Here is a 13,674-nt window from a genome sequence, read left to right on the forward strand (position 1 = left end):
AGTGTTCCTTTCTACTTTTCCTTTTTGCTGTTGTCTTGCTCCAGGCCCTATTTATATTCTGCTTTAAATTCTTTTCTTCCTCATTATTATGTTTTTATACTTTGATGTATCAGAGTTCTGTATCCCATCTTCCATCCTTTTCTACTTTCTCTCCATTCAGTGGGTAACCTATAGATCCTCAGTATTCTGTATCTCTAGCTGCTATACACATTTAAAGGAAGCGGTATATTTTGCTTAGTAAAGAACTGTCTACTCAGATGGTCAGAAAAACAGGGAACTTGAAAGAGGAGACAAAAAAAGGAAAGCTGAGATGGAATATGACTGCTTTCTACAGACACTGGTGAGGTGAAAAATTATTTAAGCTGAAAAACTGTGGGCAGGAGTAAGTGTGAAGAAGAAAGTAGGAGGTCTCTAACCATTAGAAAAGTGAAGTTCTGGAAAAACTTCCCATAAGCAGTAGGGGAGAAAATAGCCTAATTAGCTTTTAAGTCAGAATTTGATACAATCTTAAAAATGATGGTATGGCATCATATGACAACCACTGCCAACAGCAAGGGACCTAGGATCTCCATTCCAGGTCAATCTTCTAAGTGGTTCTTTGGAGGCATATGGATTTACAATGCAGAAAAAGAAACACATCTGCAGTATGAAAGATAACTATGATTCAGGCAAAGAAACCTTGGCCTCATTCAGGGTATTGGGAAGGTATGGAAGCAGGTGGTACATGACAATACACTTTGCAAAGGCCTTAGCCTAGAAGTAGAGAAAAATATGGAAGTCATTCACAACAGACTCCTTTCTGAGCAATCCTGAAAATGTTTGAGACGTGAAAGAACAGGTAGTGGCATACTAGTCAATGGAGATCAGTTGCAAGAGTGGAGAATGGTTCAGGACAAAGCCTAAAATCACCACCTGGTGATCTGTACAGACCTGCATAACGGCTTGATCTGCCTCATTTTTTGCCCTCTCTGTATCCTGCTGCTGCTCTGTGGCTTGAGTTAGACTTTGACGTAACTTCACGACCTCTGACAAGAGTTCGTCTCGCTCCTTTGTTATCTCTTCTTTGAGTTTTAGCAAATCCTGGATACTGGAAGCAAGGAAATAACAGTCAAGCAGTGTCACAGGCCCTTTCTGTTCTTCCTCCTATGCCAGAGCAAGATCTTTTGTGAGAAAGAGGAGCTTAAAAGTAATTTGTTTCATTTTAAACTCCTCTTGGATTAAGGCTCTGCTGGTCAATTGAATTATAGGCTCTATCTACCGTGATTGTAGTCACCGTCAACATAGGCGGCTTTAAAAGCTAATGTAGTCCAATAAATCACTCTTTCCTGTTACACCACATCCTCGTGGGTCTGAAGAAACCTTCAGTTTCCCAAAAAGCTAACTAAGAACAAAATTCCTTCTTCTCCGCCCATTGCAAAATTACTCGGGGACCAAAAATGTTGCATTGTTGTAACCAGTCTCTCTGCCGCTTAACTGACTGGGCCCTAACTGGGTTATGTCTTACAGTCATCTAATGTAAGAATAAAAACAGACTCCCTGTTTGGACACATTTACAATCTGAAAGAAAGTCCAGGCAGTGTGGGTTCAAGCTCAACCTTAAAAACCAGCCTTATAGTTCTAAAAGCCTACAGGGTTTTCAGCCCTATAGGGCTGAAAACGTGCAAAGGAGTTGTCTAGTCCTATGGCCTTGTTACTGGACAGAGTATTTAAGCATGGAACTGGAGGGCAATACACAGGGAAATTTAAGAGAGCTGCCTTTAGGGAGAGTTATACTAGGGGAAGGCTTAATGACTGAGTTTTTAGATCTAAGGAAATCTGTTACACAGGTCCAGAACATTTCAGGGCCAAAAGGTGAAGGAGTGAATTTCTCATGCATGCAGGTGGTTTATGTGCTGGCACATTCCTTGGAGGGGAAATGTTTGAGCACACTGAAGGCCCTGCTCACAGACGCAAGTCCACAAGTCTTGTTTATGCAGCCTGGATACACAGTGCATGGGGAGATGAGCATGCCCCATACATATCCTGAATGCATAATACAAATAAATACCTTACACAGTGTGAAAATTTCAAGCCAGAATCAGCTGGGCCAACAATCAGCAATCAAATGCAGCAATCTCAATAGAAAGTCCACAGGTCATAGGGTCAATATACTTAATCTTATCTTTGAGTTTACACTTAATCTTACAGCATAAACACAGTCTGAGGACCTGATACTACAAACACTAGCTTTTGGAGGGCTTCTGAGCAGCTCCTGAGGATCAGTACTATTCGCACACTGCAGCAGCTAGAGGCTCCACCTGAGACTAGGTCCCTTTACGCTAGTGGGGTCCCTTTACGCTAGTGGGGTCCCTTTACGCTAGTGGCTGCATAAGCGTTCAGTAAAAAAACCCTATAGTCTTGAAACTGTATAAATATGAAATACAAACAAGAATACAGTGATAATGCCTTATAACAAAGCTGGGAACAGAAGAGAAATCAAGTGTCCTGCTTTCTTATCTACTTGACCGTGCTGCCATCATATGTAAAAATGTTGACAGGATCCTATTCTCAAAGACAGAATATGTTGAAATGCTAGTCAGATAAAACAATATGACAGATACTGAGAAAGTGCATAATATTGATTTTCATGTGATCTTTCAGCTTAATCCAATGCTGAATGGACTCACTCAGAGCCCAATTCTGTACTTGCTCACTGCATAAACACATAGACCAATAAATGTGCACTCATGAGAAAAGTAAAAGGCAGAAAAGACCTCTCTCTCTGTTTTCCAGTGTCTTTGTAGTGTCTAAATGGCTAAACAACGTGTAGAATGATAGAAAATCAGATCAGGCTTTTGCCGCTCCCTAGGCAAAACTTACTTGCATTCCTGTCCCAGGGACAGTCCAGATCCTTGCTCCGCTAGGTTAGTTAGGCGCACAATTTCCTCTTGCAGTGAATTAATCGTTTCCTTCGCTTTCTGTTCCTTTTCATAGGCTGTATCCACCATTTTCCAGGCCTTTTCAATCTCCTAGGAACAAAATAGAAAACTATTACATAAACTGAATTGGGTTGAAAATGAACAACAAATTAAAAATTAATTGCCTTGCATTTTGGTTAATTAAGGAAATAGATTTTCATGCCTTTTCATGCTTAGATTCACAACAGTTTTCTTCAACAACTGTCTTTTCTTTTGGACAAGGGCATAGCAAACATTTTGAGCCATCCAGGCTATGTCAATTTACACCACAAAAAGCTCTAATAATACATTTTCTTTAACACACAGATCTGAATGTTATCAAATCTCACTTTATGAGGTTTTGGTTGTGTGAGTCCCACTAATATCTCAGTGCCCACAAAGGTGCCATCTACTTAAATAGCTGACTTATGTCTATAAAAATCTTATTAGCTATTACGACAATAAACATCCATTTTGATTTGGATGAGAAAAAGATGTTACTCTGGGCTTTTCTCCCTCTTTGTTCATTTTCATCTGCGAGGACCTAGTGTATTTTGATTTTAACTATAGACAAGCCACAATTCTCATGCCAAATTTCAGCACATGGAATTACTTGAATGACAGATTCGTTTGCCTCTCACAAGCCCAGGATTTGATATCCGCAAAGAGGATAAGGGAGGAGGGTTCACTTGATTCACTTGATTCACTCCCTTGAATCAGATCCTTAAGAATCACACAGCAGGCTTATTTCTTGCCAGGTTCAAACCAAGTTCCTACCAGTCCTGGAATCCTGTGCTAAAAAAATGCATAGATTCAGAAAGTGACTGGACTGGAAGAAAGGTTCCCAAAGACTCAGTAAATAATGAAGACACTACTTTTGACGCTAGAAGTCCCTGAGCTGCAAATCACAGCATGATGTCCTCTCTCTTATGCTCTTTTCTCAGCTGGCTCCTGGTGGAGTTCTGGACTTGATGGACTTCTACAGATTTAGACTTCAAGTGTGGCTGTGCAACTCTACATTAGCTCTAGGGGCTCTCCAAGCAAAGCCAGATAGAAGCTTCCTTACATCAGGCCATAATATCCCTGTCAGCTCCTACTTGCATCATATGAAAATGGGGCAGCGAAAAAATAATTAAAAAACACTCCACAAGGAAGAGTATCAAATAGCTTAATTTATATCAAATTGTGTACAGCAGTTCTTTATTGAAATTAACATCTCTGGTTCTAAAAAAACCCTATTTAACACTAAACTCAAAGTGATGACAGCTATATTATGGTACATTGTTAATATATTTATTGAGCTCTTTTATATCAAATAAATGTAGTACTTAGCTGTTTACTGCCTAAACAAAAAATTCAAGCTATTGAACTAGCAGAAGTAACAGGCTTCCAGAATTTGCTGAAAAGCTAACACAAAATATAACATCTGTAGCCTCTTCAAACTGGAGAGGGAATAAATTTTCATTTTATTTATTCAACTAGTTCAGCATATCCAAGTTTGAGAAACCATCTGGAGCTTAAAGATCAGGAATGTTTGCTCTTCTTTTTCTCCAGCCTATTAATAAAGAGTTAAATGGTGGGCTTTACTTGCTCAGAAATTCTGAAGGAGATTATAGTCAATTAAATTCACTACCTACAAACAGTATTTTCATTACTTAATAAATTACTTAGTTCAAAATTTAGTTTGAAAAATGTGCTTTTCATTTGTGTATCATCAAGCATATTTAAACAGTTCTAAATATTAAAGTCAATTGTTACATTTTATACATTTTGAGTTCTAAATTCCATTCAAATGCAGCAATGATCACACATAAAGTATTAAGTATAATCTAGTAAATAATAAATTTTTCATTCATTATCCTCTTACATAAAAATGTTCAATTATGAAATTTAAACAAATGCATGCTAAGCTGAAATAATGGTATGAAGACATGATGTATCATCTCAAGTGGCAGAAAAGCATAAAATACAGCTGTAAATAAACATGTTTCAAATTTGCCAACCAATAAGAGGCAACTAACGTTTCTCTAGAAAAATGCAAATGGAAAATAAGAGTAAAGCTGATTACTTAAATCAAAGCTTCCTGCTGGCTGATTAGACTGTGATTAAAATTGGTGAATTAAATCATTATGATTGGAGTTTCGGGGGAAAAAACTAGTGAGTAAAATCAATATGCCCTCTGAGAGGTCTTACTGGCTTCAGTGAGTATTTTGTTCTGGTGAGTATTCGCAAAATGATCCCCTGAAGTCAATGAGGCCATTCGGAAAAGCAGTGATTTCAGGTCACCCTAAGCTGTGCTTTTTGAACTTTGTCTTGCTTTCAATGTGCAAAAACAATATTATTGAACTTGTATTGATAAGACCAATTTTCATCAATAGGGTTAGCAGGCACAGATGATGGCCCCAGTAATAAGCAAAATCTAAATAAGAATTTGCTGCAGACTCCAGCATCAGCAGATCTGGGCTTCATTGTACTTGTTTCTTGGTTGTGTCTTTTACTTTGAATAGCAGATCAACAGATTGCTTCCTTTAAATTCAAAAGTAAAGACGAGGAAATTTTTGATGGTGGAAGCCTTCATTGAAAAAATATTCACATTAATACTCAGAGGAGATGGGATCTGAAATAATGCAGAGTATGTCAGCATCACTGGGTGACTGCAGTACATGGTTAGGTAGGTAACATGCATTGCAGTCTGTTGTATAATTAAAGATGGAAGTACACAGGATGCTTGCAGTTAGAATCATTCAAAAATTTTTGGAGAAGTACTGGAACTCTGGAAATTGTGAAGCAGAAGTCATAAAGTGTGACTGCCTTACTTTATTTTCTTGAAATAACCCAAAAGATCACATCAGTTTCATTGCTCAGAAACTGAGAATTACTGAAATGCTTTCTTAGTATATTGGACTGATATCTCTGGAAATTGAAAACTTGGTAATTCCAAGCAGGGCAGTACAAGCTCCTATAAATTCCCCTTCTAGGGTTCTTCCAGTGCAGCCTTGTGGATGAGTATCCCTATCAATAATAAACAGAATTGTATTCCCTTGTGTTCAGCTTGGCACTTTGCTCCTTTGACATGACTGGAAACAGCAGACTATTATGTCCGGTTTATTAAAACTACAAAACAGAGCCCTGAACAACCATCAGACAGTTAACAGCTATTGATTATTATTGACCTGGGTCCTACTAGCCACTGATCTGTGTAGTTAACCCCTGCCCCTAAACAAATCCTACTGATTACAATGAGGCTTCACACAGAGAAAAATTTTGCTTCTGCAACTTTTATTTGTATATGAGAAAATGACCTAGGAGAGGAAAGCTGTACACCTGTTACCCTGATGACCCATCAAGTCACCGAGATTTAGGGCCTTAATTTGAAGCAACTACACCATTTTTACAGGAACAGCCCCACCGGGATTCTCCTATCTTTTGTAAATAATGAAACAGTAGAACAGATGATTGTTTCTTTAATTTAGCGCTGAAGAATATAATCTTTGCTATTTTAGCACTTGAACTTTCCTCAACACTTGCCTTGGGCACTTGCAAAACACATTTTTTGAATGTTAGCAAAATTGTAGTGAAACACTACAGCTGCAATGGAACTTCCCTTCAGAAAGGAGAATAACATGAAATATGAAGGGTATATCAAACAAAACCCCAAAACATGACATGAACATTTTAAACAATAGCCAAATAATTCCTGAACAATTAAGAGAAATACTGATTCTCATAACCAAACTGAAAAAGTATCAGTGCTGTTTATTTGGCCCACAGCACACCACTAGAATTGAAACGTCACCTGTTGTGCATTGCACATCATTTCTAATAGCATCATATTGTCAAGCAGCTTTTTCACTACAAAATCTCTTAGCTGGTTCAATAGTAGGTGGTATTGTTAAGCCACACCTTGCCTAAGCTTCAAACTAGCTGCTGAAAAGGCTCTTATTTTTCCTACACTTACGCTCCTCAGTTTTATGACATTACGAAGGCAATGTCTCCTCAGCTTGGGAACATCTTGAAGGATTGCTGCTGCTGCTGTTCACACTCAGAGTATTGCCATGTAACGGCAGAAAGAAAATGATAAGGATCTTCGTGGTTCCTGACACCCACCTACCAGGTTTTGATTAGCAGCAGTGAAAATCAACAAGATTTTCTACACAGTTTTCCTCCTCCTTGAGGATGCTTTGAGCAGTACCATGGGCTTGTAAGCTGCAGCCATAGGATGACAGCACTGCTATTTATATTTACTCTGAGCGTATTTTCTTCCTAATTCTAAGGACAAGAAACTTCATTTCAAAGAACTTCTCTTTCTGTAGTCCTCATAGATCACTCTGGATTGTTACACTGAATTTATTTTACTGGAACAAAACACTTTATTGTAAAGCATGGAGGTTTCTCAACTAAATGCTAAATTAAAGCCTATCTAGGTTCCACAGCCTAAGCTTTTAAACCATCAGAAGGAAAAAAGTTCAAAATACAGTCTTCTGATCATTTGGCAGCTTTAGGTTTCTGGTAGTCAAACCTCACCGTAAGGCTAAAAACATCGACTGTTTTTAGCGAGTCAAGCACTTTGATTTGACAGAGTTCAAATCAGTAATAACAAAGAACACATCAGAGTAAATTGGTAAAATCACATTGAAATGCTATATAGGATTCCTTTTCAAAAACACCATGAAACATTTATTTATGAGAGTTGATGACACTTCCCTGGTCTACAATCTATATTTCAGCAAGTAAGTAGATTTTTTACGTTCTGGCAATAGTTAACATCCAAGCAACACTTCAAAAATATTAATGAATCCAGTCTCAAAAACTGTATATTGAGTTGGAAATGCTCTATTTCACAGAGGGGAAGCTTAAACAAGAACTATTAGTGAGTACTTGAAAGCCAATGGAGGTGGCTTAGTGCAAATAAACACAGAATTTGACTGGGACTAGTAAAAATATCAATCTAAAGAAATACAGAGATTGGTAGCAAAGCAAAGGTTAAAGAACTGGAGATGCCAGCGCTATAGTTAGTCCTCTGGCTAGTTCTCTACATAAAATAAAGTGTTCTTGTAGATGCTTTTCTTATTACCATGTTTTTCATTAACAATTTGCACATCATATTTCATTCTATTCAAAACTTTACCGTCTTCATTGATGATATAGTTCCCCGATCATCTTTAGAGAGCTTTGTGAGTGCAGCTACTTTAGATGAATTCACCACAAGCTCAGCATTCAGCTCCCTGCATTTCTCCATGAGACGCTTTTCATTTTCATGAGACTTCTTCATAACAGCATGAAGCTTCTCATATTCTATTCGAAATTTTTCCAGAGTTTTATCTCCCTTAAGTAGATCGATGACTTCTTGGAAGTCTTTTTCCAGTGCTTCAAATGCACTTTCTTCTAGATATGGTTTGCCAGACTTTTCCTGAATGAAATGAGATACATAATCAACAAACAGGAGGAATTCAACATCTCACTTATGACCCCAGAATATAAAAAAGCAATATACTGAGTGTGTAACAACTACTAAGAAATCATGACAAAATCTTCTGAAATAACCATTCTCTTGCTAGCATATGATATGCACATTGCAGGCTATTTTTCAAACAGATCTCCCCCAATTTTACTGAAATAACTTGTGCTTTAACAGTCAGACTTCCTGTAATTGAGTACCACAACTACTTTAAAGATAGGTCTATAAAATATCATCATTGTGATAGTGTTTACATAACACATCAACTATTCAGGAAGCCCAGTATTTTAGCCTCAATTCTTCCCAGTTCTCTACACTCTAAAGTCTGATTAGTTTATGCTTTCTATGCAGATAGCGCCAGCAAATCACTTGCAGATAAGCGTGTGTGAAAGCTCCAGTAATGCCAATGCAAGCCAATCCTTCCTCTGCAGGAAATGCTACTGTTAAACCTTTCACAGGGGACATTTTTGATCTAGCTCAGTTCTGATGCCAGATTTTGCCAGCTCGGTTGCTGGACTCCAAATTCCACCAATATTTTTCGAAACAGCTTAAAATAAGCCTCCATTATAGCCTTCAACAGAACACAGTCAGTAATACCAAGTGGAGGCAGTACGGCCACTTCTCGGGAGTTAGCTTGATCTGCTAAGCAGCAAGGTAAATCAGCCCATGGGATGCTTCGTGCTGTCACAGATACATTGCTTCATTACTCAACCTTGCTCAAAACTGACTGACTGGAACATCTCTATGCTGCAATCTGAAGTACAGTTATATCCCTATAATCGCATCTCCGAGGTGGACTCACTTGGCTAGGAAACCAGCTCTCCTGTTAGCACCGGCCATGGACATATGGCGAGCCCCCCTCACAGAGGAGAGGCAATGAGATGCACAGCTCCAACAGCCTTAAAAATCTGCCCTCATATCTCCCCTGCAAACTAATGGATTGCTATTTGAAAAATGGTTCAGGCCCCTACTCACCATTTGAACACAAACCGTTCAAAGGTGAGAGTTTTCAAAATTCTAAAAAAAAAACAAATTCTGAGAGCAAAACTACACATTTCATTTGTTTCATTGTTTTTTTGGGGTGGGGAGAGTACATAAGTTCACGCTACCTGGAAAACATTAAATTAAAGGGTTAAAAACAGACCCTTATGACTTCAAGTGCGTCGAGGGAGAGGCACTGGCTCCAAATTCCCCCTCCTTGCCAAGGCTCTGATTTGAGGGGGCTTTTGTCAGAAACTTCAATGGGAAAACAGCAAAGGCAACTTAAATATTAAAACCCAGGCTGCTGTTGGGTGGAAGGGCGGCCTGCGTGGCACGGCCGAAGTCCGGTGCGTCGCCCCTTCAAACCCGCTCTGGTGCTCACAGCAACGATTTTGGGGTTCTTCTTATTTCTTCCTCCTCTCCAACGTCAAACCTTCAGTTTTGACCTCGTTTACATTTGTGATCATAAATAGAGTTAAAAGAAGAGCAGTAACAGCACACGGGAGGGGAAAAAAAATCACCCCCACGATCTTAAAAGTAGCAGGTGTTCCTAAAATGTGTTATTACTGCCTATGTACAAGTAGCGTAATTGCTCCTACTTTCTACACAGGATCTAACTGAGCTCTGCTCACAGAAGTAACTCAACGCATAAATACGGTATATAGATGATATAGAAGATGTAGTTGGGCTTATTCTGAGGCACAGCGTTCGCCCCGTCCAAAAATCAGGTGGGGGATGGAGGGTGAGGGAGGGCTCACCTCAGCCATGCTGCCGGCGGGATGGGGGCGGGAGGGCCCGGGGGGGGTCGGTGCCGGTGCCGGTGCCGGTGCCGGTGGCGGTGCCGTGGCGGCCCCAGGCCGCGGCGGTGCAGAGGCCGCCGCGCCGTATCGTAGCAACGGCGGCGGGCGGGGCCGGAGGGCGGCGGGAGGGGCCGTTGTGGCCGCGGAGGCCGGGTTTGCCGCCGGGGCCCTGCGGGCGCCGTGGTCGCTGGATGCTCTGAGGGCCCACGGCCCGGAGGCTACTGAGAGAGGCCCGTCGCGGCCCTGCACAAGACCCTGGTCACCCCGCCCCGTCCCTTCGGCCGCGGGGTTTTCTTCCAAAGCTGTCCATCTTGCTGTTGAAACTCAGCCATCAGGGATTTGAATCAAGGACACTGAGGAATAATTCTCCTCTGACAGGAAAGGCCGGGAGCGGCTCCGTGAGCAGAGCAGCGGGGTCAGCGAGGTGCAGCGGCTCGGCGGGAAGACTCGATCGTCCCCTCAAGGCATGGAGGGAGGCAGCGTCGGTCCTGTGGAAGGCGATAAAAGGGGATTTGTGCGGTTTGGGGGCACAAATGACATTTGGAGCCTGGCTTCTGTCATTTCATTGCACCTGACTGTTCACACTGGCTTGTCTGTGCGTGCGTGAATGATTTTGTACAGACCACGGCGTAGAACAAGGGAACGCAGGAGAGTGGCTCTGTGCAAGTAGCAGCTGCTGCTGCTTGCTCCACTCCCAGCTCCCAAACCCTTGAAATCACAGAACCATAGAATCATTAAGGTTGGAAAAGACCTTTAAGATCATCGAGTCCAACCGTTAACCCAGCACTGCCAAGTCCACCACTAAACCATGTTCCTAAGCACCACATCTACCCGTCTTTTAAATACCCCCAGGGATGGGGACTGAACCACTTCCCTGGGCAGCCTGTTCCAGTGTCTGACTACCCTTTCAGTAAAGAAGTTTTTCCTAATAACCAACCTAAACCTCCCCTGGAGCAATTTGAGGCCATTTAGTTGTTTTTACCTCTATGGGGTCACAAACTGTTTCATCTGATAGCTTTTTAGGGCAGGGAATGCACTGTACCATGTGCACACTGCCTAGCAGAATGGATGTTGGTTATGACCTTAAAGTACCACTTGAAACTAATAATGACGATGGAAAACTTCTTCTCCTCCTGGTTTAATGAAGCCTGAATTGTAGCGTTTCGTTTTACTGATTACATGGCAAAATAGGCAATTTCAAATGGATGCTTTCAAAAGGTCTGATTTTACCATTATAACTGGAGAATAATACACATTTTATAATGTATTCTCTATATGTATGATTTAATTTACACAATATCCTACATGCTGAAACATTGTTTCAATCATTTCAAAGCACGCTTCTAATAAAAAAACTAATAAAGTTCCTTTTCTAAGTTTTGCACTCTTCTTTTTCCTCATTTTCTTTTGTACTGATGTTTCTTACATAATAAAATTACCAGGAAGATGATCATGGTAAATTCCCTGATTCTAGGATTTCAGATTCTGAAGAGGACCGAACCCATAGACCTTTAAAACAAAACAGCTGCATGTGTAAAGAAATACCAAAAGACATGATTTTTAATTCGCTAGCAAAATACTGCTGGAGGAAGGGGATATGCTCAGAATTAAAAAAAAAAAAAAGATTATATGATATAACAAAAAAGCGTTCACATTTACATCTCAAATATATAACCTTGATATTTATTATACTCTTTCTTATGGCTTTAACAACAAAACAGGATTGGAAACTTATGAAGGGAGGTAGTTACCTTTGTGCTTTAGGTTCATGTTTGCACTTGTGGGTAACAGCATAAATGTGTCCAAAGATGATATTTATTGAGGCATTCCCATGAGCTTCTGTTTTTTAAACTCCTGGTGATTTGTGTCCTGTGAGATGCTCTGAGGGGTCTCATAGACTCAAGACTGTATAGGCTGGTCGTTGTGACAACTGCTGTTTGAGCTAAATTCATTCAAATTTGACGAGTTCACCGTCATGGTAGCTGCACCTCTAACTGCAGTGCAGACACAGTAGGGTGACTGTGTCAGGAGTCCGCGATAACTCATGCCCATTTTTTATAAACCAGCCACCACGCTTTTAAACACCACAACTCATAGCGCACAGTTTTAGAGTGCAAACAGGACACAAATCTGTGACAAGACCCAAAAATTTACTTTGAATTAATTCTGCAACAAACCTATAGAATGCCTCAACAGGTTCCTGACCAAGGAGCAGGACTGACACTCAAGAGGACATCTGGGTTTCTGACCTCAGCAAAAATTTCCTGTAGCTTGGGACCAGCCACTTGAAATTCCCCGTGCTTTATATTCATCAGTAAAGTGGAAATAACCACAGCTGCCATCCTGCAATAGTGTTGTGACTGTCATAGCTATAAGCAATGTGCTCCTGGCACAACGTGAAGCTATAGACAAGATGGAGCTCTTGAAGTGGAATCACTTTTTAACGCTTCCTTTTAAGCTAAGTCTGTGTTGCCAGCTCTGCAAAAACCTTTCTGCTGGTAAGAGCAAAAAACTCCCACGGCCACAGAAGAAAAAAAACAAATAAATCACCTTCAATAAAAACAAATAAATCTCCATTAACAGCAGGGACAAGCCAGATCCAGAAAGTTTCGGTTCATCGGAAAGGTTTTTATTTATTTCTCTCAATATCTGACTTTGTTCAAGAGACATCCGTACTTTATGGTAAATAAGCAGAATCACCTGTTTCACCAGCTGCATAAAAGAGAGGTTCGCATCATGGAGTGTGTTTGTGTGTGTGCAGAAAGGGTTACTAGAGAAGAAATATTTGCTCACTGATTTATTTGAGGTCACAACCCTCAGGCAGTTAATTTAATGCACGTTTTAAACTGTAGTGGCATGAAAATGATAAGCCATCACTTTCTGACTGTAAGGATTTATGGGCTACTGCAGAGATATAAATAAATAGAGTAAAATCTCACCATAACATTACCCAGGAGAATGTAAGCGCTTTGGGGCAGGGACCATGACAGTACATGTCTTCTGGAAAGTGTAAAATGAACTTGTGGACACTGGAAGGTAACGATAAGAAGAACTGATAAAGGAGAGCCTCAGATGGGGGGGTTGAAATGTGTTTCCTTCACACCACACCGTTGTAAGGACGAGTATCACTAGGTGGCACTCCACCACTACAGTGGTTTGATAAACTGCCCCCCCCCCCCCCCCCCCCCCGCTATTTTCAGCCCTGACAAGCTTTTCTGGTTTAGAAACGTGTTACAAATATTAATTAATACATGGAGACATAATGGTTGGGTGAACATGTGTTCATGGATGAGGTCCTGTATTTCCATACAGTTTTGCTCCGTTTACTCAGATCAATGGGAGATTACCACTAAGGAAAGCAAAATTTGGCTAACAATTTACTAATATTAAAATATTATTTCATATATATTACAAAGATGTTACATAAATATTACTTATCTAACTGCAAGTCTTGTAATTTCCCGAGCAATAGAGAAATCCATCACAACCTCATGGCCTC

General features: G+C 40.4%; 1 protein-coding gene across 1 annotated transcript in view; it reads right to left on the bottom strand.

Moving 5' to 3' along the window:
- Positions 1 to 10,142, bottom strand: part of CFAP58 (cilia and flagella associated protein 58) — a gene marked incomplete at both ends in the record, with an annotated part of 59,064 nt that extends 48,922 nt beyond the window's left edge. The window contains 4 exons of the mRNA XM_082308737.1: positions 931 to 1,087; positions 2,860 to 3,008; positions 8,065 to 8,346; positions 10,134 to 10,142. Coding sequence (XP_082164863.1) covers positions 931 to 1,087; positions 2,860 to 3,008; positions 8,065 to 8,346; positions 10,134 to 10,142 — 597 coding nt within the window. The remainder of the gene's footprint in view (positions 1 to 930; positions 1,088 to 2,859; positions 3,009 to 8,064; positions 8,347 to 10,133) is intronic.
- Positions 10,143 to 13,674: the final 3,532 nt, after the last annotated feature.

This window comes from Platalea leucorodia (genome assembly GCF_965183815.1).
Source record: "Platalea leucorodia genome assembly, chromosome: 4".
NCBI classification, from domain to species: domain Eukaryota; kingdom Metazoa; phylum Chordata; class Aves; order Pelecaniformes; family Threskiornithidae; genus Platalea; species Platalea leucorodia.